The 25469-nt window shown below is 47.6% G+C and overlaps 9 protein-coding genes across 9 annotated transcripts; 6 read left to right on the top strand and 3 right to left on the bottom strand.

Annotated features, from left to right (window-relative positions):
• Positions 1-258: 258 nt before the first annotated feature.
• Positions 259-831, top strand: N7516_011163 (mitochondrial 54S ribosomal protein mL41; the record flags this gene model as incomplete). Its single annotated transcript, XM_057223881.1, has 2 exons — positions 259-480; positions 544-831. The coding sequence occupies 2 exons, from the start codon at positions 259-261 to the stop codon at positions 829-831; spliced, it is 510 nt and encodes a 169-aa protein (XP_057069021.1).
• A 723-nt stretch (positions 832-1554) lies between these two features.
• N7516_011162 (HECT-type E3 ubiquitin-protein ligase) lies at positions 1555-5356 on the top strand (the record flags this gene model as incomplete). Its single annotated transcript, XM_057223880.1, has 3 exons — positions 1555-3522; positions 3615-4616; positions 4685-5356. 3 exons carry the CDS (start codon positions 1555-1557, stop codon positions 5354-5356), a joined length of 3642 nt encoding a protein of 1213 aa, XP_057069020.1.
• Positions 5357-6252: 896 nt separating this feature from the next.
• On the top strand, positions 6253-8817 carry pab1 (polyadenylate-binding protein; the record flags this gene model as incomplete). The annotated part of the gene is made up of 3 exons (XM_057223879.1): positions 6253-7743; positions 7797-8371; positions 8434-8817. The coding sequence occupies 3 exons, from the start codon at positions 6253-6255 to the stop codon at positions 8579-8581; spliced, it is 2214 nt and encodes a 737-aa protein (XP_057069019.1). The 3' UTR covers positions 8582-8817.
• Positions 8818-9345: 528 nt separating this feature from the next.
• N7516_011160 (transcription factor domain-containing protein) lies at positions 9346-11443 on the top strand (the record flags this gene model as incomplete). Its single annotated transcript, XM_057223878.1, has 2 exons — positions 9346-10832; positions 10900-11443. The coding sequence occupies 2 exons, from the start codon at positions 9346-9348 to the stop codon at positions 11441-11443; spliced, it is 2031 nt and encodes a 676-aa protein (XP_057069018.1).
• Positions 11444-11629: 186 nt separating this feature from the next.
• Positions 11630-11995, bottom strand: N7516_011159 (uncharacterized protein; the record flags this gene model as incomplete). Its single annotated transcript, XM_057223877.1, has 1 exon — positions 11630-11995. One exon carries the CDS (start codon positions 11993-11995, stop codon positions 11630-11632), a length of 366 nt encoding a protein of 121 aa, XP_057069017.1.
• Positions 11996-12770: 775 nt separating this feature from the next.
• On the bottom strand, positions 12771-13106 carry N7516_011158 (uncharacterized protein; the record flags this gene model as incomplete). The annotated part of the gene is made up of 1 exon (XM_057223876.1): positions 12771-13106. One exon carries the CDS (start codon positions 13104-13106, stop codon positions 12771-12773), a length of 336 nt encoding a protein of 111 aa, XP_057069016.1.
• A 3657-nt stretch (positions 13107-16763) lies between these two features.
• N7516_011157 (glycoside hydrolase family 11 protein) lies at positions 16764-17474 on the top strand (the record flags this gene model as incomplete). Its single annotated transcript, XM_057223875.1, has 2 exons — positions 16764-17017; positions 17075-17474. The coding sequence occupies 2 exons, from the start codon at positions 16764-16766 to the stop codon at positions 17472-17474; spliced, it is 654 nt and encodes a 217-aa protein (XP_057069015.1).
• Positions 17475-18189: 715 nt separating this feature from the next.
• N7516_011156 (uncharacterized protein) lies at positions 18190-19693 on the bottom strand (the record flags this gene model as incomplete). The annotated part of the gene is made up of 3 exons (XM_057223874.1): positions 18190-19019; positions 19097-19368; positions 19563-19693. The coding sequence occupies 3 exons, from the start codon at positions 19691-19693 to the stop codon at positions 18190-18192; spliced, it is 1233 nt and encodes a 410-aa protein (XP_057069014.1).
• Positions 19694-22006: 2313 nt separating this feature from the next.
• On the top strand, positions 22007-24646 carry N7516_011155 (fungal specific transcription factor domain-containing protein; the record flags this gene model as incomplete). Its single annotated transcript, XM_057223873.1, has 6 exons — positions 22007-23004; positions 23058-23266; positions 23315-23447; positions 23511-23732; positions 23832-23987; positions 24052-24646. 6 exons carry the CDS (start codon positions 22007-22009, stop codon positions 24644-24646), a joined length of 2313 nt encoding a protein of 770 aa, XP_057069013.1.
• Between the last annotated feature and the right edge of the window lie 823 nt (positions 24647-25469).

The raw sequence follows: 25469 nt of genomic DNA, 5'->3' as shown, positions 1-25469 counted from the left end.
AGGTCAAGAAATCAAATTCTTGACTAAGAAAGAAGCTTCAGATCAGTACTAAGAAAGTACCAAGTGATCTGATGGCTGCTTTCAAGAGGGGTGTAGATGGTGTTGAACTTTTTTTCTGCCGGGAAAAAAAGTTCTCGGCGCGGAGATTAGCGCGACCCGTTCATTCGTCGAGTTTTGTCTCCCAACTCCCTCCGGGACAACTCGACTCGCTCTATCCCCCTTCTGTTCCAACTTCAAGGCTATAGAACTGTCGCCATAATGTTCAAGCCCACGCAGCCAATGATGGTGCGTTTGCGCTTGACCACCAAGCAGGTCAATGGTGGCTATTACAAGGGAAACCGGACTGGCTCCATGGGTCACTTCGACAAGAGAGGCACATACAGGCCTGATTTGTCAAAGCACCGCGTGTATATTCCTGCGGAAAAGCTCGAAATTCCCGGGCAGCGTTACACTGCTGAGACTACGAAGGAACCATTCACCGTGAGCACTCATAACCATTTGATACCAGTTGGCCAAAATGCGGATTTGCTAACACGGTTATAGCTCGCCCCCTTCATCACAAAACACATGCGCAAGACACCGTCGAACTACGTTCAAGATATCGAGAGAAATGGCCGAACGATTACCGTGATCAGAGGATTTGAGGGCAAGGACTATTTGGAGAAGTGGGCCGAAACCGCTGAAGCCGATGAGGCCCGACTAGCACAACCCTACACTGAGAAGACCAAGAAGATTGAGACCAAGCCGACGCCGCAGGTTGAGAACCAAGAAGTGGCCCAAACGCCCGAGACGCCTAAGCCCAAGCCCAAGCCCTCCAAGACCCTTTTCTAGGAATTCCAATAGACTGAAACCGCATAGCGGGGATTCTATATGTTTTCAACTGAATTTGGGTGCGCACTAGCCCAGGCGCTTGAGAGCACTCCCTAATTTTTGTGCCACCGGCCCAGCATATTACCCACGACCACCTTCGCTGGGCATCACTCAACAACCTCATCGATCAACCTCTCCGTTGATTGAATATATCCCATGTATTATAGTCTACAACATCAAACTTGATTTGAACCACGGAGGAACCCGGATGTATCCGGTGGATGTGTACCATTTGGGATCGAGACAGGAGCAATTGTGTACTATTTTGACAAATTCCATGAATATCAGATTATAAAAAAGTTCAAGTGGCATATCTTTTAACTATGTATTTTCTAGTATCCTTTTACTTGGAGGTCATATAATTTGCCAGTATATATACTGTCTATACCAGGCACTCTCACATATGTCAGCTTAAAAACTAGAAGATTCCAGTGGCGATTCCAGTGTACAGGTACCTCAGGTCTCGATATATGGTCTGTGCTCAACAAGTCCGATAAGCCCGCCATGCTCCATGCTCTCCCGTATCGGCACCCAACAGCGACGGCGATGTCATAGTTCTTCACCTTTTCCCTTTTATTCCCCACCAGTCACGCGGGCTTGAGTTGACTTGATTCTCCGCATCTAGAGCGTTGATTTTAACCAACCTGCTGGCTATTTCCCCATCAGGCAGCTCTTGCTGCAATCATGTTTCAATCCTTCACTGGCAACTCTCGTCGCCCGCGGCAGGTGAACCTCAGTGGCAGGGCCACTAATCCCTTCGCTGCATTTCCCGGAAACTCGCCGACCAGACATACTCCTCATGCTGCAAACCCCGAGAGCGCAGTTGCCATTGCCCAACGAGAGCGAGCACTGAGACAGCAGGAGAGAGATCGACAGACGGCATCTCGCACCGTTCAGCGAGTTTGGCGGGGTCACTACAGCAGGCAGGCAACATATAAGGGCTGGAAGTCTGAATGGGATATCTTTGAGTGGGAGAGGGTTACCAGTGCCCTGGGATTTGACGATAATCGAGGCCCAACGACGGAGCTTGAGCGTCTGGAGTGTCTAGCACGTCTTTCCGCGCCACCATATCCCACAGCGGAACAATGTCTGGACCAACTCAGGCCTCTAGTTCAGTTCGTGGGACTGGTAAAAAAGAAAGAAGATGTTCTACGTCTGGTATACTTCTGCAATGTCTTTGAGCAGACCTTCCATGCTCTCCCCACGATCGCTACGGAAAATGACTGGACCGAGCTGTTGAAACGGCTGGCAATTGCTATTCTCCATGCCCTCAGCTCAGCAACGGAGAGTCCGACTCATGAAGCAGCAGTTCTGCCTCTCCTTCGGACGATAGTCTTCCTGGTTGACTTGATACCAAAGAAGATGGCAACAGTTGCCAAACACTACTATCAAACGATGGCTTTTTTGACAAAGAACTTCAAGCGCCGGGAAGGCACCCTGTCACCGGAGTATGTCACAAATGCTGTTCTCGCTCTTCTGAGACCAATCACTTCAGAAACGATGACAGCATATGAAGCTCTTGCTATGTCGTATCTCACCATTCCGAACCTGCCCGCTTATCTTGGTGAGCTTGATGGATTGGCGCACCAAATCAATTACAAATTACTGGCGCCTGCAATCGAATCATGTATTCCTATGACAAAAGAACGCCTTTCGACCGACGATGTCGAGAGTATTGAGGGTCGACTTTGGCTGCTTGCATACTTGATCTTCTTTCACCGATATGCTCTTCCAGGCCAGGCCAACCTGCAAGCACCAGACCTCGGATTCCTGAATGTGGTTTCTGGGTTACTTAATTCGACCTCTATCTATCTTACAAGGTGCTTGGAAGCGGACGAAAATGGTCTAGATTCAGTCAGGGGTCCTTATTTGGATCAGTTTGTCACAGATCAAGTCAGTAGCCTGGTGAACCAGAGTAGCATCACGGGGCTACTTTCTCGCATTAAAACATCCCAGCTTTCTCACACAGATGTTTCAAACAACGAATACAACGCTTCGAGAGAAGCAAAAATTCTTGCCACGTACGCTCTGAACTTACTGAGGGTGTTCCCTCGGCGCGGAGATGATATTCGGATGTGGTTATACCTGGGCTCGGCACCTTCAGCAGATCCGACTTCTGACCAGCCAGGTGCGAAGATACCGGCGATCAAGTACTTCTGGAGCGCATCAAAATCTAGTCAGATTTTTGAAACCATCAGCAAGGACTCGACCCGGGTTCTTCCATTGCTCCAACCGCCACAAGATGGGGATAAAGAGGAACAAGAGCAGGAGTGGACTATTATCCTGCTCTTTTTTGAGCTTTACACGTTCCTTCTCAAAGTCATGGATGACGAAGAGTTCTTCTCAAGCGCGTCACCGTTTGCAGCTTCGTCAAGTGTGTTGTCTTCGTGGACGAAAGAGAGTGCGCTGCCACTCAAAGACATCAAAGATATGACCGTTTTTCTCAAGAACCTGACCTTCACTCTATATTGGAATGTTGCCGACTTAACCAAGAAAGGGCCTGTTCCGTCATCCGCTGTGGATCTGAGAAGTTATTTTAACAACACGGCTCAACCTTCTGGTCCAATGGAGCGTGCTGAAGTGGAGACCAAGAAGGAAATCAATGATCTTCCTGGCGTGACAGGTATCCCACTTGACTACTTCAAAGGCTTGGTTACGGGTTTGCTCAGAATGCTGCATGAGCGAGAGTAAGTCGAAATGTTCCATTTCCTATGATGTAGGTACTCTAGCTGACCCGATTTTAGTTCTCGACGCAAATTCCTCCCCCAAATCATTGGCTGATGATAGATCGATTTGACATGGAAGGCTTTATCCCAGCCGTTGTGGCAGAAGAGGAGAAACGTCATGAATTCCAGGACGATGATGAAGAGTCCGAACCTGACCTTCTTGACGAGGAATACCCGGAGCCTTCCCACCTTGTCGGGAATAGCCATGCGCGACGACTGATTCACATTCAAGCCATGCGGAATAGCCAACGAAGGCAAGCACATAATAACGCTCTGGCCGCCATTGCACCACGGCTAGAGATACTTCGAAATATGCCTTTCTTCATCCCATTTGCCACGAGAGTGCAGATCTTCCGTCAATTTATATATAGGGATCAACAGCGTCGCCGGAAGGGCTTCGTGGATCCCGAGTCCTGGCGCTTGTCTGTGGCCCAAAATGCCATGATAAATGGATCGCCCGAAGGTGCGGCGGATATCTTGTCCCGACACCACGCCGACATCCGGCGTGAGAGTGTGTTTGAAGATGCATTCTCCCAATACTACGGCTTGGGCGACGGTCTCAAAGAACCAATCCAGATCAGCTTTATCGACCAGTTTGGAGCAATGGAAGCCGGCATTGATGGTGGTGGTGTAACTAAGGAGTTCTTGACTAGTATCACTAGCCAAGCTTTCAAGACTGATGACTATGAGAGCATGTTTGCGGAAAATGATCACCATCTGCTATATCCCAGCCCGATAGCCGTTGATCAACTCAAAAAGGTTCTCAGCGAGGCCGGGCTCACAACTTCAAGCCCAGAATGGCAGGATGACGTGCGCGGTCTTCTTCGACGATATGAATTCCTCGGCCGGATCATTGGAAAATGTCTTTATGAGGGGATCTTGGTCGATGTTAACTTTGCACCATTCTTCCTCTTGAAGTGGGCCTTGACAGGAGGCTCTAGGTCTGCGGTGAAGGAATCTTCCTATCGTGCCAATTTGAACGATTTGAAGGATCTGGATGAGGGATTGTATCAGGGATTGGTAAGTGACGCCCAGCAAGCTCGGGAATTTCTTTTTTTTGGAACCTGCAGCTGACCAATTTGTTCCAGTTACAACTGAAGAATTACCCCGGAAACGTGGAAGACTTTGGTCTCGACTTCACCATTAACAACATAATTCGGATGCCCAGTGGAGCGAACCGCACTGTCACGGCAGAGTTGAAACCAAATGGTTCACAGACCGCTGTGACAAACAAAAACAGATTAGTCTACATTTCCTACGTGGCTCGTTACCGCCTACAGTTGCAACCTGCTCTACAGACGAACGCCTTTTTGCAAGGTCTGGGCCAGATCATACAACCTGCCTGGCTATCCATGTTCAATCAATCCGAGTTACAAACGTTAGTGAGCGGAGACAAGGCTGATATTGATGTGGAGGACTTGCGACGGAACACCCTCTATGGAGGCGTGTACGTGATTGGTGATGACAATTTAGAACACCCGACCATTGCACTGTTCTGGCAGGTTATGCACGAGATGACCAACGAGGAACGACAAAAGGTCATCCGATTCGTGACATCTACCCCTCGAGCTCCATTGCTGGGATTCAGCCATCTTCGTCCCAACTTTAGCATTAGAGACTCTAGTGAGGACCAGGAACGGCTACCGAGTACCAGTACTTGTGTGAATCTTCTCAAGCTACCACGATACTCTGATGCAGACACATTGAGGAACAAGCTTTTGTATGCCGTGAGTTCTGGTGCTGGGTTTGATTTGAGTTAAAAGAGGGTTTGTGTACATTTTTATTTTTCTGGTAGAGAGACTTTAGTCTACTTTATGATTAATCTTTTGCATGCATAGCATGGGATTCTTTTTTTTTTGGAAATATTTTGACCATGATATTAACTATATAACTATGTTGGATGTACGAAGGAGGTATGCCCGAGGTTATACTTAATAAGCCCTTAAAGCGGCAACCCCATCCCAAATAGGACTAGTGTCCCCATCTCGTGCAGCCTCTGAGTTTTCCAGAACCAATTGCTTTTGAACGGCTCAACTTTTTTTCTTCTCCTCTTACAACCTTCCCCTCCATCTTGTTCTCTCTTTCTTTTCAGGGAAAAGTCTTCCTTTTCTTTTCGAATCCTTAATCGAAAGATACAAAATCTCAAAAAAACACGAAAAACCCAGAAAAAGACTTTTTCCAGTTATCTTATCTCATCCCCGATTGTGCGGTGTGTTGTGTGGAAGATTTTCTTTCAACGCCTCCATCGTCTTCATTTTCACCTGGTTAGTCATTTTACTTTTTGTCTTCCCTTTGAGACTTCATTGAAAGCAGTGGCATCTCTGCTTCGTCTTCTCTCTCTCTCTCTCTCTTGCGCATGCTATACACTTCGATTCCCCTTCCCCGCTAACCAGCCATCAGTGCTCTCTGCTCAAGTGAAATTTCTCTGAACTCTTTGATTCGTGGATCCTTTGCTGTATGGCACCCCTCTCTTTTCATTGATTCACCCCTCGTTTTTCTCATTTCCCCCTTGGTTGCTTGCCAAAGAGACTGCATCAACTGCGGTGTAACCTTATCTCATATGCCTCCTTGATTCCCCCTCCCCCTCTCCGCGATAGGCTCAGTATGCACATGCTAAAACCTTTTTTTTCTTTTCTCAGTGAAAACAGTCGCCATCATGTCTGCTGAAGCCCCCACCACCGCTCCCGTCACCGACAACGTTGTCGCCGCTACCCCTGAGGCCAATGGCACTCCCGTCGAGGCCACTTCCGAGGCCGCCGGTGATGCCAACAACCAGCCCCACTCGGCTTCTCTCTACGTCGGCGAGCTTGACCCCTCCGTGACTGAGGCTATGCTCTACGAGCTCTTCTCTTCCATAGGTCAGGTTGCCTCCATCCGTGTCTGCCGTGATGCCGTCACCCGCCGCTCCCTGGGCTACGCCTACGTCAACTACAACAACACCGCTGACGGTGAGCGTGCTCTTGAGGATCTGAACTACACTCTCATCAAGGGTAAGCCTTGCCGCATCATGTGGTCCCAGCGTGACCCCGCTCTGCGCAAGACTGGCCAGGGCAACGTGTTCATCAAGAACCTCGACAACGCCATTGACAACAAGGCTCTCCACGACACCTTTGCTGCCTTCGGTAACATTCTCAGCTGCAAGGTCGCTCAGGATGAGTTCGCCAACTCCAAGGGTTACGGTTTCGTCCACTACGAGACCGCCGAGGCTGCCAACAACGCCATCAAGCACGTTAACGGTATGCTGCTGAACGACAAGAAGGTCTTCGTCGGTCACCACATCTCCAAGAAGGACCGCCAGAGCAAGTTCGAGGAGATGAAGGCCAACTTCACCAACATCTACATCAAGAACATCGATCTCGAGATCACCGACGACGAGTTCCGCGTCATGTTCGAGGCTTTCGGTGAGATCACCTCCGCTACCCTCAGCCATGACCAGGATGGCAAGAGCCGCGGTTTCGGTTTCGTTAACTACGCCAACCACGAGAGCGCCGAGGCCGCTGTGGCTGAGATGAACGAGAAGGACGTCAAGACCCAGAAGCTTTACGTTGGCCGTGCCCAGAAGAAGCACGAGCGTGAGGAGGAGCTGCGCAAGCAGTACGAGGCTGCCCGCATGGAGAAGGCCTCCAAGTACCAGGGTGTCAACCTCTACGTCAAGAACTTGACTGACGACATTGATGACGAGAAGCTCCGTGATCTCTTCACTCCTTACGGTACCATCACCTCCGCCAAGGTTATGCGTGATGCTGCTGAGCGTTCTCCCTCCCCCGAGGGTGAGGAGAAGGAGGCCGACAAGGAGACTAAGGACTCCGAGGAGAAGGAGGTGAAGTCTGAGGAGAAGCCCGAGGTCAAGGCCGAGGAGCCCACCGAGGAGAAGAAGGCCGAGGAGGGTGAGGAGTCCGAGGAGAAGAAGACTGAGAAGAAGGCCTTCGGTAAGAGCAAGGGCTTCGGCTTCGTCTGCTTCAGCAGCCCCGATGAGGCCTCCAAGGCCGTCACCGAGATGAACCAGCGTATGGTCAACGCCAAACCCCTCTACGTTGCTCTCGCCCAGCGCAAGGATGTCCGCCGCAGCCAGCTCGAGGCTAGCATCCAGGCTCGCAACACCATCCGCCAGCAGCAGGCCGCTGCCGCTGCCGGTATGCCCCAGCCTGTAAGTTACAATTTTCATGATCAGTTATATACTCAGTTACTAATTTTGTCCAGTTCATGCAGCCCGCCGTCTTCTACGGTGCTGGCCAGCAGGGCTTCATGCCTCCTGGACAGCGTGGCGGTATGCCCTTCGCCCCCCAGGCCGGTATGCCCATGCCTAACATGCCCGCTGGACGTCCCCAATACCCCGGTCCCTTCCCCCAGGGTGGCCGTGGTATGCCTCCCAACCAACAGCTTCCTCCCAACTTCCAGGGTATGCCCATGGGTATGCAGGCTCCTGGCGGTATTCCTAACGGCATGGGTTACCCTATGCCCCAGGCCTTCGGCCGTGGCGGCGGTGGCCGTGGTGTTCCCGGTATGCCCATGAACATGCGTGGCGGCCCCGGTTTCGGTCGTGGTGGTCCTCAGATGGGTCGTGGTGGTGGTCGTGGCCAGCCCGCCCCTGGCGGTCAGCCCGCTGGTGGCGAGCCCGCCTCTGCCAACCAGGCTCTCCTCAGTGCTCCCCCCGCTCAGCAGAAGCAGATGCTCGGCGAGGCCCTTTACCCCAAGATCCAGGCTCAGCAGCCCGAGCTTGCTGGCAAGATCACTGGTATGCTTCTTGAGATGGATAACGCTGAGTTGCTTGGCCTGTAAGTTACACTATTGTTTTCGTGTTATATGTGAGATGATTTACTGACTTTGCTTCTTTCAGGCTCGACGATGAGGAGGCTCTCCGCGGCAAGGTCGATGAGGCCCTTAACGTCTATGATGAGTACATGAAGAACAAGGGTGATGGCGAGACCGAACCCAAGCCCCAGGAAGCCGCCAAGGAGGCCCCTGTTGAGGAGAACAAGTCTTAATTGATGTGTTCACTCTTTGTCTTCTCGGAAATCTTGGACGCACGTTTTTGACGACTTTTCCTTTCTCTTATCATTATTTGTTCCCATCTTTTACCCTTTCTACCCCTACATCTCCCTATCTCTGATCCTGATATCCCTTGGTTCGAAAAGTTTGTTCTTAGGCAGTCACCTTCCTGGTGTTTAGTTGAATGCGGTATGACATTCGGATTTTTTTTCTCCTATTTTTTCCGGATTCCCTAGTACAGCCGATTTTCTTTTTGCCTTTTCACTCGGACTGGGCTATATTGAGTTGTTCTCCGATATTGGCATTGGTAAAAAGTCTTTTCTTATTCTAGGCGCTGGGTGTGGTTCCTTTTGACAGTCAATCTTTTCGCTATCTTCATTTTTTTCGTTTTTTAATTCAGTTGGGAGGGATTCGTTGAGTTTCTTTGTTTCCACAGTTCTCTCCCTTGCTGTCTCTTGTGTCAGATAGATTTATGAATTCCTCGCGGGAAATTCCGGTCGTTCTTGTGTTTGTTCTCGGATTCGAGAGAGCAGCGCCAGACAATCAATGGGATGGTCGTGGCCTATTTTGCTTCAAGTTTCTCTTGACCGTAGACGAGAGTTGAGTGTCTTGTTTATGTCATGAGATATTTGACTTTGTGGCCGCTATTGTATGCCTTCAGATGACTCAGCGAGTCTTGATGCCCACACCCGATGGATGATTTCTGACAGCATCCAGCTTTAAAGAGATCATCTCATACACACGAGATGATATATGCACAATGGCATCGGAATTTGTACCCGAGACTTCTGAAATTGGTTCCTTGACGACGCACTCGAACGAGGATAGCCAGTTCGTCGGTAGCTCAAGCGGTGTCTATTTTATCAAGACAGTGAAACGTGCATTCAACGACCTAGATGACCCGGGTTCACCCGACTCCCATTTTCCCACAGCAGAGGAAACCCTTGTAGGCGCTGAAAGTTCTCGTGACAAGCGCCAGCGTACCTCATCCGTCAGAGAGACTGCTTCGTCCTTGGAGGCAGTTGAATCTCCCACAGAATGGACCTACGACCCATCGTTGACAGCGTCTCTGGGAAATCTCCCTCCCCCAGACGTGGCAAAGGGCCTGATGATGATGTATTTCAAAGTATGGCACCCTCTGTTCCCGTTCCTGCATGGTCCCACCTTCCTGCAGGGGATGGAGAAGGTCTACTCCAGTACGAATCAATCTCAGTACACGCAAGAACCCTACATAGATCACCGGAGTACATGCTGGACAACCATTTTCCAATGTGTCTTCAATCTGGGCAGTCTACTAGCGCCAGAGTTAGAGCTCCCGCCCGAATCGAAGATTCAATCACCAAACAGTTTTAATTCTCTGCTCGGGACTCTCTCCTCTCGACATGATATCGTTTCCCTGCAAGCGCTGCTAGCAATCCAAGTCTATCTCGTCGCGACCATGTCACTTCGACAAGCATCGACCGTCGGAGGTTGTATCCTTCGCTCGATGCTTCATGCCGGTCTCCACCGGTGTCCATTTCGATACAAGCAACTTTCCACCCACGACCGACAGCTGCGGAAGCGGGTCTTTTGGTGCGCTTATGCGATAGATAGATATCTGAGCCAAGCTCTGGGCTTGCCGCTTGGTATACAGGATTCTGATATTGATGTGTGTTTGCCTGCTGCCCGGGAAATGCATTCTCCTCAGGGCCAGACGACGCAATCTGCGAATGATATCTCTGCGTCGCAGCACGGCAATAAAGAAGACCACGGCAAGGAAGGCGTTCTTGCTAGCTACGTTGACTCGGGGACTTTGACGGGCCGGGCATTGGAGCTCTTTCATAAATCAATATTGGTTCGATCCGTTCGTCGCAGTTCGGTGTTGTTCCTTGTAACAGATGTGCATAAATGGTGGAATCGACTTCCTGCCGGCCTCCAAAAAAAGCCGGGGGGCTTTGAACAAAGGGTGGAATCTGCGATAGCAGATAGTGCGTTTGATTTTGCTCCTTTTTTCACTGTGCTGTATCAGCATCTCATTCTGATCATTCATCGGCCTTCGCTGTCGCTGGATCCATCGACCGCAGAATTCTGTTCTGGATTGCAAACTTGCATCGGGGCTGCTCGGGCTATCCTTTCGGCGCTCAGGTTGCAAGTTGATAGCCACCAGGCTTTATTCTGGCCTGGTTTCTTATCGGCTGCGTGGATGTCTGGGTTGGTTTTGGCTTTGGCTTGTCAACTGAACCAATATGTGTTGACAAAAGGTCTTCAGTACGTGACGTGTTTCTGCTCACTGTGCTTGATTTTGATTTAATACTATATGCTAATTATTCGATAGGGAGATTGAAGAATTTTCGGGATTCCTGCGTTTGATGTCCACTCAATGGGAGACGGCCAAACACTGCCACATGTCGCTTTCAGTGCTGGCTGCGAAAATCAAACAGTCAGAAAGCGGATCCGATCCAACATCAAACTCCCAAGCATATGTGACGAGGGGCTCTGAGGGGGGTCCGACACTTGTGGAGTCTTTGACAGCACAAGAGGAAAACAGACGGAGACTTGGTCGTCTGTCACACTTGCAAGAGCCTGGCTCATCTGCAGAGCCGTCGGATCTTGAGCAACGAAGTAACGCATGGGAAGAATCTACCCACAGGGAATATGATCCCGCGGGGGTTCTTTCAGCGTCGATGCATCCGTCACAAATGAACGAGCAACACATATTCACCGATACACCCTCTTCACTACATATGAATTTACAGGACACGAATCCCGCACAGCTTGAGGGTATATCGAATTTTGACCTGAACATGGTCGATTTAATCGAGGGCGTTAACTTCGACACTCTGTTCGATATGATCGGGCAGCAATTCCCAAGCTTCTAAAACCATGCTACTACACAAAACAATCTACAGTCTACAGATAATACCAAATGAAGCCAAACCAAATTAATGCATATTGTTCACACAGTGTGTATGAGTATGTGTATCCCTCTCAAACGCCCATCATCAAATCCCCCATCTATTCGGTCCATAACCCACCCACTGCACCATCACCATCACGCATCACACTCAATCCCGATCCCGCACCCCGCGCCGAAAAAGCAGAGCCCGATTAATCCGCACTCTCCCATTTCGAATCTCCTGGCAATAGTAGTCAGCCTGCAGTTCGGCGGCCGCGAGAATAGAAGCCTTGTTGGAATGGTAGTCTCCGGGCACCTTGATAGAGACGCACAGGGGGTGATCATGATGTTTGGCATGGACGGAGATGGTGGCGGTGCTGGTTCGGATGTAAGTTGCGACTGTGCGCATGAGGGTCTCGTCGTCGGAGTCGGAGTCCCGTGCCTGGATGAAGACGTTCACCCAGTTGCTGACTTGGCGTGGGTCGTACTCGGGCTCGGGGATTAGCTTCCCGTCGAAGTAGAACATGCCCTGCATCCTTGCTGTGGAGGTGAGGATATCAATTTCTTGGGATAAAGGGTTGTGGGATTTTGCTTTGCTTACCTTGTGGCTTGTTTGTTTGGACTGAAGTGGTGGAGTGATTGAGAGGAAAGAGGGAAGAGGGAAGATGGAAGATGGAAGATGGGAAGGAAGTGGATTTCGAGTACTGTGGGAGTATATGGGCTCGGTTTATATACTCTTTGCCTGGTGTTGTTTATGAGGGCTACCTGGGTAAGAACAAAGGAGTTATGATACAATGCTATTTTCAAGGCTTTCATCTATTTCCAGGATGTCTTTGTGTCTCTGTAGTTTGTTGAGTAACTAAGGAACCTTCCAGCAGCTTGAGGTCTGCCTAGTTTATGACTCGAAAGGAATCTATGTATATTTCTGCCTACTCTATTAACAATGGGCCTTTCACAGTTTATGAAAATACACAATGGGTTCGTAGTATCCTATTTCGACTAGCAGCATGGCATAGCAGCATAACGGCATCCAAGACGATGCTATAGCGACATAGTTTATTACTTTCATCTATCTATAGTCAGCTATATCAACTCTCGCAGGACTTCAAGGTTGCTTCTACAAGTTTAAACCGACCGAACTTCTACAGCACACACACTATTCAAAGTACAAAGGAAAACAAAGATACTCCAATCCCCCATTCTATCAAGTAGCCAGTTTCAACAATCTATAAGTCTAAATTCAAGCATCAGGAAATAAAACAACCAAACCCAAGATCAAAAGCCCCCTTCCCCCAAGAACCAAATCCTATCTATTCCCTCTGAAAAAGCAAATCTCGATTAATACGAATAGACCCCCTAGCGACCTGCGCTCGAATCTCTTCTGCCGACACCTCCGCAGCAGCAAGGATCGACTCCCTATCACCATGGTCTCCGGTCACCCGGATCGAGATACAGAACGGGATATCGTAGTGCATAGCATGGCCGGTGATGCTGGCGACTCTTGTGCGGATGCAGGTGATGACTGTGCGCATTATAGAGAGGTCATCGCAACTGTGGTCGTGTGCATTGAAGAATACGTTCACCCAGGCTGTTGTTCGAGAGTCGTATTCGGCCTCTTGTAGCAATCTTCCGTTTTGGTAGAACATTCCTTGGAGGGTGTTAGTTGGTTGGCTTTTGGTTTGGGTTTGTGGGTTTGTGCCTGAAGGGACTTACCTACCTTGTTTCTTTTGATGATGAATGGATGGCAGAGTTTAGGTATAGATAGATCCGAGTGGTCGAGTGGATTTGGCTTGTTGGAGGGCTCGTTTGAATACTTTCCGAGTAGCTATGAGGTCCTGATAGAGGGTGCTAAGGTTGTTTAAATGTTGGACTCTTAAGACAATATCATACTGATCTTGTTTCTGTTCCTTTTATATGAGAAACAGGTGTCATATTGCTATAATGACATTTCTGGGTTTATTAGTCCATGGCCTCCTGATCTGTTCCGTCTTGTGTTAGATGCCTTTGAGGTTTTCTTTATGGATATACAATTTTGTCAGTTTGGTGATCCTTCCGGATTATTCCCAGTAATATATTGCTCATTATTCAAAAAGAAAGTGTCAGTTTTTGTAATCTAGGGGATGGTAGAACTGCCGTCTCGGGAAGTGATCTGTTGCTAGAGTATAGGGTAAGTTAGTGACAGAAATCTGTCTATATTGCAATGTATGGTATAAGTGGTAGATGTATGAATCTCTAACTAAAAATGAACAACCCCCACTATTTCAGCAGTCTGTGCTGACATCGATGACTAGGCAAAAACCCTACTAATATAGCCCCGTTCTCCGTTGCCAAAAGGCTTCCACGAGTTAGATGGTAGTTTAGAGAAGCCTTCTTCTAGGCCTGCCTTGTCGGGCCCTGTATACAAATCAGTTCTTTTTCTTTTGGTTCTCATTTCATCAAATACTTTAGAACCTCCACCATTAAGAAGACACAACTGCTGAACATGTCCTGGATCCGTAGCGGACCAAAGGTGGGCATCAGAATCCGATGGTGATCTAGATTAAGGTCCTAGACTGATGGTTAGCGATGGCTCTTCCTACGCATCTGACTAGACAATAAGATTCCAAATTCTTGTCCAACTGAATTATGAAGTGTATCAGACTTTGAGATCGAACATCTTTTCTACCACCGAAAGGGCTAAATATAGGGCCAAATCAACAAAGAAAACGAAAGTCACTCAGAATGATATACCTCGGCACTTTTTGGCCTTAGAATTGATTCCTTGTCTTATATTATTCACACATTTAGATAGTGATTATCATTAACGCAGCGAACTCAAAATTTGGAAAGTTGAGAGAAACATAGTACGACTGATATTTATAACACATAGCGCATCCAGCAAGTGCCACGGAACAAACCGTCTCAGAAGACTGTTCGTCAGGGAACTCCGAAGAGTGGCGTTTTTTTCGCCTTGGTCTCACAGTGTTGTCTCAGTGATGTCTCCACCGCGGCAGGGTAGACCAGGTAATGTCGGACCCTTCTCTTCTAATATCCTACGATCTCGTTCAGTAAACCTTATTGATAAATTAAGGAGAGTCAACCAAAGACGTAACATCTCAGTCACTTTTATAAGAAAATAATTTGGCCCTTTGACCATCTTTCTATGTATGTTGTACGCTGATAGTCAAAGCAAATTGTTCTAATCATATCGCTGCAAGATCACACACAAAAAGCAATTCCAGGCCCTTCATAAAAAGATAAAAAGGTCTAAAGTAAATGTCTGTCAGAATATTTAGATATGGTTCTTTAAGAAAGGGTTCTAATGTCTATAATATGTCTTGAGACCATGAATCAAATGCAATTAATAGTTTGTTTCGGTACACCGAACACCGAGATAAGGGCAGAATACGCGGCTTGCCTTGTACATATATCAAGCCTCGGTAGATTATCAGGTTGATCGGCCGAGAAACACCCACTTCTACAGTGAGCGGTAGCTCTTCAAGTATTGAAATACAAACCTTTGCCTTTACCTTGTCAAGCTGATTCATAATCTATAGTAGTTCACTCATAACAATATGACTGATCGCTATTATGTCGAGACTATGATGACGAGAAAAGATGGACTTCAACTATTCTTGGTCAATTGAAGGGTCTTCTAACATGGTCTGTGCATCGTGAAAGCACAACTGGATGAGGTGAGATATACTCCATATGATGTTTTACTTTGTTTGTCTAACTACATACGTTTAGTGGCATTCGACTTTAGGCTATTCTCGGGTATGAGCCGGCCAGATTCACCTTAAGAATTGCCGGAATCGCTGTGTTTTTTTTTATTAGGTGCTGATCAGCAATGTACCCGAGACACTTCTTTTTGTGGGCCATGATCAATGCTCATAGGGGTCCTGTTGAGCAATATGAGTATGTCCAACATGTTCGACAATCACTTGACCAGTTCAAAGCATAAACAGAACAACTGCCTCAATCTGATGGGGAGTGAAAGTTAGATATTTCCCCTAGGATGTTCACATGCAATCCCTTGTTATTGCATAACGATCTACGTAGATCTGTGTATAATAAAGAGTAATTTAGTCGGGATGCCGTAGATACCCAGTTATGCCGTAGATATTGTAGCCCCTTTCTGATAGGTGGCTCAATGCGAACTTTAGTCACCTGATATGAAAGAGTGGAAGCGGTCAGCCTTTTATTTTAATTAAATGTCTCTCGTGGGGACAAGATCACCTACAACATAACATATACTTGAAGGTCTTCCAATCAATTTCCTTGTACTTGCCTGATTCAGCGTTGTATATGTTCCATCTATTTGTCCAACTACATCCTCAAGTTCACATATCCTACTTCGGAGTAATTTCGGAGTCACCTCATACTTCTTATGCTGCGAGACCCCAACAACGAACGATTCGTGTAGAAAGAGTAATATCAACCGAACAGGAAATGGTTGAAGACTGATGTCTCTTGGTGAAACAGCCCTTGATATAACTGTCTCTCATTACCAGATGAAAAGATAAATATACTTAGTACTGTAATTGACACCGGCTCATACAACATATGTGTACATCAGCTGCTATGCATTTACTCCGTCCTAAGAGGTAAATTTAATCATGCAACAAAGAAAATCGATAATATCTAGTTTCAGCCCTGGATAGTATTAAATTAATCGTAACCCCACTTCTACCAAGGCATTTACCCGGCGAGCGACGATCTATGGTTAATCTAAGTATATCCTGGAGCACCTCACCGATGGCAAGTGAGAAGCGTCATTTCTCGCCTTCTGAAACACCGTGGACCACTCCTGATCCGGAATCATCAAAACCAGTTTGGAGGCAGTTTTGGCCAACACTATAGACAGATTCTATGAGGTAGTGTAACTGTACTATGCCAAAGAATAGCAGGCCAAATTTCTTAATCATACTAGGTAATTGCTTTGGTGTCTAGCCAGATAAATGGAAATAATCTTTTTACAGATATCTTTGTTATGCCAACACAACAATTAGAAGAAAACCGTTGCTGCTTATTGCTATGGAGCCCATGCTATTTAAGATTAATTGCCTTGAATTGGATTATGAGCCAGGGTCCAGGGAAATGCGGGTCTTTCCTTTTACAGATGCTTGAGTTTAAGGCTAAGACATCCTTTTAATAACGTTTTAGATTGAAGCAAGACATTTGGAACTTGTGATACTATGGACCAAGTACCTTGCTACCGTCCATGAATGTTATAAAAGAGTCACTTTTCCCATGGAGAGATCTCTTTTCTAAACACAACCAACTTACTCAGTCATTCTTTCAACTTCAGTCATTCCTTCAATATGGTTTCCTTCTCTAGCCTCTTCTTAGCAGCCTGCGCTTGCGCAAGCACTTTCGCAGCTCCTGCTGTCGACGTGACCAAGCGAGCTATCACCACCAGCCAGACCGGAGAAAGCAACGGCTACCACTTCTCCTTCTGGACCAACGGCGGTGGTGATGTCCAGTACAACAACGGAAAGAACGGTGAATACAGTGTGTCTTGGAAAGACTGTGGCGACTTCACTTCTGGCAAGGGTTGGAGCACCGGTAGTGACCGGTAAGGCCAAACTCATTCAGCAATCTGCTTATGATATATTAATTAACGTTCAATTAGCGACATCCACTTTGCTGGAGACTTCCAATCCACCGGAAATGCCTATCTTGCCTTGTATGGCTGGACCAAGGGCCCTCTCGTCGAATACTACATCCTGGAGAACTTCGGAGAATACAACCCCGGCTCGAGCATGACCAACAAGGGATCTTTCACCAGTGATGGATCGGTCTATGATATCTTCACCCACCAGCAGGTCGACCAGCCCTCTATTGAAGGCAAGACAACCTTCATGCAGTACTGGTCAATCCGCCGCGACAAACGCTCCGCCGGTACCATTACCACTGCAAACCACTTCAATGCTTGGGCCCAGCATGGAATGCAGCTTGGCGCACACGACTACCAGATTCTTTCCACCGAGGGATTGGGAAGCAGTGGATCTGCTCACCTGTCTGTTTGGTAAATACCAGCGCGAGAGACACGGGTTTTTTGATCTGACAAGCTAGAGTGGATGTTTGAAGGCTGTGTGGGGGTTTTGGTATGGTGGCAGACAGGCTTGTCAGATTTTGGTCCCTTTTTTTAAATAACTTATGGGTGTTGATCAGCAGTGGCCTTTTGACCACTGTTTGGAGAGTCTGGGGCTGGTACCCTGGACTACATCATGGCAAATCTTTCATTAGTCTGTGCTGGAGTGTAGATAGGTCACTTCACAGACTTCAATATGACTCCGATTACATTCTGTATGTTCATCTTTATTTAGTCTAGCTCGGTTGAAACTTTAGTATGGATATGAAGACATTGAAGGGGATGACCTGCTCTTGCAGCCGGATCAGGTTACAGTAGACTCTACATGCTTCAATCTATACTCAAATCCTGATTTCAAGACACATTGTATTGGTTTTAGATTCACAGAACAGCCTAGTACTTAAATAGGACGCTTCAAACGGCGTCCAAACTAGCCGGTTTTGGTGCCCAATTTACCGTCACCTAGCGTTGTAGTTTGATCATCTTTCCATACTTTGTGTCTATTGGTATTCAATGTAAGGTCAACTGATCAGTTCATTCAAAGAGGTATTTCAGATGAGACGAGACGAAAAAAGAAAGACAAGAGACAAAGAATGGAAAGAAAGAAGAAAAGTAGAAAAAAAGAGAAACAATGAATTGTCTCAGACCTTCTTTCAACCCAACTTCTCAATCTCCAAACAAACAGCATCCACAACACCCTGAGTGTCAGAACTCCCCCCAAGATCAGGAGTCAGAATCCCCTTGGCACAAACCCGTTCGACACAACCCATCAACTGAGCAGCAGCATCCTTCTCCCCGATCCAAATCAACATCTCCGCCGCCGACCAAAAAGTAGCAACCGGATTCGCAACCCCCTTCCCAGTAATATCAAAAGCACTCCCATGAACAGGCTCAAAAATCGACGGATTCTTGCGCGTAGGATCCAAATTACTTGAAGGCGCAACACCAATCGACCCAGCCAAAGCAGCCGCAAGATCCGACAAAATATCCATATGCAAGTTCGTCCCAACGATGGTATCAATCGACTCCGGCTTCATAACCATCCGAACAGTCATCGCATCAACAAGCATCTTATCCCAGCTCACATCCGGGAAGTCCTTGGCGACAAGAGCAGCAATCTCATCCCACAACACCATCCCATTGCGCATGGAATTGCTCTTCGTGACCACGGTTAGGAACTTACGCGGCCGCGACCGCGCCGTCTCAAATGCGAACCGCATAATTCGTTCGATGCCCACCCGCGTGAATAAAGCCACTTCCGTCGCGGCTTCCCATTGCTGTCCGACGTGAGAACGTCCGCCTTGGCCTGCGTACTCGCCTTCGGAGTTCTCGCGGACCAGCATCCAGTCGATGCCGTTTGTTGCTGTGTTAAGGGGGCATTTGGTTCCTGGGAACGTGCGGACTGGTCGGACGTTTGCGTATAGTTGGAGTGGGCCGCGGAGGGCGAGGAGTAGGCCCCATAGTGAGATGTGATCGGGTACGTCTGTTTGTGTTAGTATTGCGGGTTTATCAGTTCAGTGGGTGCGTTTGGTATGATGCTGTGCAACATAGAGACCGTACCGGGTGATCCAACGGCGCCGAATAATATAGCATCGTACTGTCGTAGAGTATCGAGGTAATCTTCAGACAGGTATCGTCCGGTTTGCTTGTAGTATGCGGTTCCCCATGGGATATGCTCAAAGTTGATATTGAATGTGCCAAGGGTCTTTGCGAGTTTCTCGATGACCTGGATAGTAGCGTTGACTACCTCGATACCAATGCCGTCGCCTGGGATCGAGGCGATGCGGTATGAATTATTTGAAGCCATGATGAGAGAGGAATCGTATGTGGAACTAGAGAAGATGGATGAGTATTTCCAGACAGATAAATAGCAGACTATATATAAAACATGTCTGCAATCAAAGATGGCTGATAGTTCGCCCTGTCATACACACCTTTTGACCGTATGGCCACTGTACAGACAAGTCGAGCCTCCCGGCAGAACTTTCAGGCGAAGATATTTGCCGTCCTCCACTATACCACACACTCTCTACACGACTTGAATCCACCACAACAAGAGAATAAAATGCCATCAAAATCTAAAGCAAAAACGCGAATAACAATTGCCTGCAACGCATGTCGCTCAAGAAAACAAAAATGCGGCGGCCGGAAACCCATTTGCGAACAATGTCTCGAGAACAATCGACCGTGCAACTGGCCCGAACAACTTCGAAGAGGACCAGAGAAAGGATATGCTGAAGCACTTGAGAATCGACTCCAGCTCACCGAGAGCATTCTTTTGAACTTACTTCCACATGTCTCGGACGAGCAGCTTTCAACCGCGATTCCTCGTCGAGAAAGCAGCGGCACGTATGTGCCATTCCCCAGACTTGAGAAGAGGGGCGTGGAGGGTTGGTCTCAGTTCCCTCTTGATACTTCTCGTGGTATTCGGAGGTGGCAGCAGGCTTGTACTGAGCCTGAAAGGGTGGGCTTGGAGGTACAGCAGGAGGGTTCTAAGAAAAGGCGTTTGCAGCAGGAAGGGTCTGATGGTTCGGTTGAAATGTCTACGACAACACGAGACATCGATGAAAGTTTCAATGAAACACACGACCGTACGGACCTGGGGTCGTCGGGTAATACACCCGAAGAGAGTACTCCGGTGGAGAGAATGAGTTCTTGGCAGGGAGCCCCTTCGGTCGAGTTTCAACGTCAGTTCCTGTGGTGAGAAAGCAGAGGTAGGCTTCTTGCTCCAGGATTTTCCCATATCGTTTGAGATACCCATTTTGCTATGGATGTATCCTGCATGATCAGCCAACGAAGATGATCTTGAATGACAACCTGATTTTACACCGTAGTCAACTAATCAGATATTATGCTGTCACCTGTGTTTGTACTCCGTATCGTTCTATGGTTCAGTCTTGTCATTGATTGTGACTTGGTGATCGAAAGCCTTTTCATTAAATATGGATAGCACGTTGTAAATATAGGCTGGCCACGGATATGTATATACGGCAAAGACAAATAATCATTGCCTCGCGAAGCATAAGTGGTGTTCCCTGTCTTCTAAAAAATAAAAAGTATAAAAAAAGAAATCATGGTGGTCATATTGAGGTTCGACCAATATCGAGGTCTTTCGCCTTCTGTATCCCAGAACTCAAGAGTGTAAACAGGGAGGGTCGACCGACGAGCATATTTTAGTTCTGACAGGAGGAATCGCTTGACCCTACCCCTCGCAGGTGTTACCGCCAGGCCACGGCCACCTGGAGGGGATACTATCTTGGGTTTATACTTTTACATATAGGAACACCTTCTTATCTCTATATCGAGTTGGAACCCGATTTTACGTAGTCAACTAATCAGATAGACAGAAGAATTATAAGTGTGAAAAGAAGCACAACTCCAACTACGTCTGGGACATCATTTTGATATACAAATTGTGTAGGATAAAATGCCCAGGTGGTCAGCTTTAAAACGTTTGACCAAAGAAAAAAAAAAAAAAAAACAAAAAAAAAAAAAAAAAAAAAAAGATAGATCTTCCTGGAGAAAGGAAGGGGGAGCCAAAGAATGATCAACAGCGACTTCTTCATTGGCTTTAATTGGGAAGAGTAGCGCCAAGGAGATGGCGGTTGCTTCCTTGGGGTCTCCGATTTTTGAATCGAGTGAGAGTCGATCGACGAGCATATTTTAGTTCTGACAGGAACGCCAGTTATGAGATTTTGCTCACCCCATTTCTCCACGCAGATGGCCGCAACTGCCGCAAGTATCACCGCTAGGCCACGGCCACCCACGTGGTACTAAATTGGGATGAATCTTTTACATATAGGAACATTTCTTAGCTCTTTATGTCTCACTTTGCTCTTATTTAACTCTTCAAAGTTGTAGTCCCACCTAAACAGTCCTCATCTCCTCGTTTTCTACGTATATTTTAGCCTGTATACTCTGTATGGATCTTGGAGGCCTTAGGCCGTAAATCATTTATTTCCCCCTATTTCTTGATTATCTTATATGCCGATAATTTGAGGCTTAAATAGTAAGTAGAATACCTAAACTTACTGGAAAATCTGTATGGTCTATTTAGTAAGGCAAATAAATGGCAGTTGGAAGTTATAGTTCGGATGAAACATTTCCCCTTCAATATTACCCCGCACTTCACCTCAATATTGCCAAGACGATAGGATATTGCAAATGCATAGTCTCATGGCAGAAGGACGAAGAAAATATGCCAAATCCCAGTGTCCCCCTAAAGAGGAGGCACCATTCCTCCATGGCATGCGTATCATGCCGGGAGAGTAAAGTTAAGGTGACTATCAATTAGCCCAGTGGAAAATCACAAGCTAATCCCAGCAGTGCGACGGTGGTAAGCCCAAATGCTCCAGCTGCATGAATAAGCACCGGGAATGTCGATACCAGGCTGTAGACAAGAGAAAGTAAGTGAACCACCAGGTCATTCCATAAAAAAAGATGGCTGTTGGTTAGATCATAGTGCTGATCATGTTCAGACTACCACTACGGGCTGCCGTAGAGCTTCTATCAAGCAGAGTTGAACAGCTCTGTCTCTTCATTCACGAAAGTGGATTGGAAGCCCCGCCTATGCCACAAGAAAAGCACACGGCTCTGGCTAAAGTCCTTGATCTTCTTGGTTTGACTGAAGTTCATTCAGCTGCAGGAAACAATCACACTAAGAACAAATCTCCCAATCCCAACTCCCCATCTGCGACATCCGGTCTACCTTCTGATGCACCAATTTCTGTGCCATTCTCCACTGCTGATATAGCAAATGATTTGAATAGCACTTGGGCCCATGCATCGAAATCCCCGGATAACACATCGCAAAATTTCCTGTCGGGTTCTGCAATGCTTTCGGATACCCATCCTGTGTCGACACTGCCCATGACCCTCGACACTGGAGATCTGGACATCTCAATTGCAGAACAGTATCAACCGGTGGATGGTCACTCGGATCATTCATTGGCCAACTGGGACTGGACCTTGGATTTTGGAACATGCATTACACCACCTTCTCCAGGCATCCAAGACATCGACATAGAACCACTACAGTCGCCCGGGGAGCAATTCGAGAGAAGACCTGAGCCGTTTGCCGCCGTTCAAACCCCACCCAACCTCAACAACGATACTAGGAGCGCAGAAGAAATTGAAGACCTTATTGATGAGCTTTCAGATCGGATGGGCACATTGCGATTTGGCCCTGGAGGACGAGCTCACTTCTATGGCCCGACATCGACCTTCAACCTTGCCGATGCTCCAGTGTCTATCAACGCGCAGAAACAGGGTCCCGTCGATTATTCCAAGGACACAGAGTATGACAGACAAGTCCCGTTATCTCTCAAGGAGCATCTCCTCAATCTCTATTTTACCTGGCAAGATCCATCGTTTCACGTCGTCGACCGAGAAATGTTCGAGAAAGGCAAGATAGCCTGGGATGGGAGGGAAGTGACCCCGTTCTATTCCGAGACACTCTGCTGTGCAATGTGAGTTTGTGTCAATTCGACAAACTAGATATGCGAAATAACATTGGAAATAGGTGCTCTCTCGGCGCTGCTTTTGAAACCCGTTACCACCCATCCTTTGTGACGTTCCCGAAGTCTCTCGGTGAATTCTTCGGGGACCGTGCAAAAGAGCTTCTAGAAATAGAACTAGACTCTCCATGTGTGGCAACAGTCCAGGCACTAGTCATCTTAAGCAGCCATGAAATTGGTGTGGGCTCAGATACACGTGGATGGCTATACAGTGGTAAGTTCTTTTTTGAAAGTTCCTGGTTTGCTTAGCTTACAATTCTAGGGATGGCCCTTCGACTTGCTTTTGATCTTGCCTTGCATATTGACCTATCCCCCTATGTTGCTCGTGGGTCTGTTACCGCTGCCGACGCTGAGCTGCGTCGAACCGTCTTTTGGGTTGCGTATATGGTGGATCAGTGAGTTCCCGCGGTGTTTTCGTGTTCGCTCAGGCTATATATATCTAATCTGTTGAATTCCAGTCTTGTCTCCTTCTACCTGGGAATACCCTTTTACACCAACATGGAGGATGTGACAGTGCAAAAGCCCAACGATGACGCTGACTACCGAGCACCTTGCAAATGGACGCCCTACGCATCTCCCATTCCATTTGACAATAATTCGGGATTGAATGACTGTGTAGGAGCTGTCAGTCGACAAGAAATCTCACTATGTGAGCTTATGGCACCTTGTGGCTACTTCCTGTAAGTTCCCGTTCCCGTTCCCGTTTGTCGTCTCTCCTGGGCTGCCTCAATTGGGCCCAAGTCAGTGCCTCAGCTAACCTAACCTTCCCCTCGAAAAAGATATGGAACATCAGGTATTCCAAGAGCCTTGCTCCAACAGCTTAATGCAAAAGTTGTTGCTAAGCTTCTCAATTGGAAAGCGCAATTGCCCTCATTTTTGCAAATCGACCTCAACAATCACACTTCTCCTTATCTTCCGCATGTGCTACTACTTCAGTGAGTTGCTATTGTACTTCTCTTCAAAAGACTTTACGAACATGTTTTCTAAATCATCCTAAAGCATGCAATATTACCAGAACCTCATCTACAGCCATCGACCCTGGATGTCAAAAGGCTACCTGCAGCCACAACCCCCAAAGGGACCAGGTTCCACGCACGCTCGAGAGATGTGCATCAATTCCGCCATCTCCATTGCCAAGATCCTTGTATTATACGAGACCCGATATACTCTCCGCCGCATAAATGTCAAAGCCGTCTCAATTACCTCCTCCGCCGTGCTCCTACTCCTCTTCGCCGCCGTATCCCAATACCAAACCCCGGAAGGAGAGAATATCATCGCTCATCTGAGTACCTGTTTCAGAGCCCTTGATGAGTTCTCTCTATCTTGGCAGAGTGCCAATCGCGCTAAAGACCTCCTGGTAAGGCTCCAGCATAAATGGGACACCCGCACACGTGCTACCAAGCCGGACCGCGGACCCGATGGGACTGGTTACCCGCCAAGAATACGGTCACGAACACTTAATGGATCTGGCGCCATAATCCCTGATCGTGGAGGACTTACAAATGCACAGCCTGAGACGAGTGGTTTTCCGCTAGAGTCTGGGTTGGGCTGGAAGCTTATGCTCAACGGTCAGCTGCCATCGGATGGGGACTAAGGCCTCGATTCATTCGTTGCAAACACAGATATTCCTGAACCCGAATCCGAATCCGAAACTAAATAAATATCAGGAGATTCCAATTAATTTATTTTTTTGAGATAAATAATGAAAAAAAATGAAAAATGTGAATCATTGATAAAGGGTAAAGGGTAAAGGGTAAAATGGATGATCCACAAACGGCGATCCCCTAGAAACCTCGGGTGACTTTTAAATTGGGCTGGGCCGAGGTTCTGCCACATTAATTAATTACAGTTTACAGAGTTCGAACCCCTGCATCTTCTGCACCAAAAATTGCTTATTTGTGTCTTGTTAGTGCATCAACATAACCATACAGAGTACACCTTCATATATGCATCCTGTTCCCCTATCCTCATACCCTGATTGCGCCCCGCAGTTGCCCCTGATCCCAACGACGATCACCCCTGCCTATTCCATCACCGCCTGTTTCACCACTACAGCCTATTTCGCGACCTCTCGCAAGCCTACCGCAAGCCACCGCAAGCCACCTCAAGCCTATCGTAAGCCTATCGCAAGCCTATCCCGGGAGTACTTCGGGGCTTATCTCGGTGGTTGGTACGGCACATTGCGGGATCGGGAAGCCCGGGGCAGATTCGGGGACGAGCTCGGCGGAATCGGGGAATCAATAGTTACTAACCTAGGTAGGGAAGCTATCTTAGTAATAAACCGTTTGGGAAGAAAACGGGGTGAAGAATCACATGTGACAGGTGTGACTTATTTTTGTTAGCCGTTTACATATAGACTGCAGGTACCTTACAGTCTTCGTACATTCTATGTCTAGGCCTCGGGATAGGGGCAAGGC

Source organism: Penicillium verrucosum, assembly GCF_028828655.1.
Source record: "Penicillium verrucosum strain IBT 35672 chromosome Unknown utg000005l_segment0_segment0, whole genome shotgun sequence".
NCBI lineage: Eukaryota > Fungi > Ascomycota > Eurotiomycetes > Eurotiales > Aspergillaceae > Penicillium > Penicillium verrucosum.
This window is presented reverse-complemented; position numbering and strand designations above follow the sequence as displayed.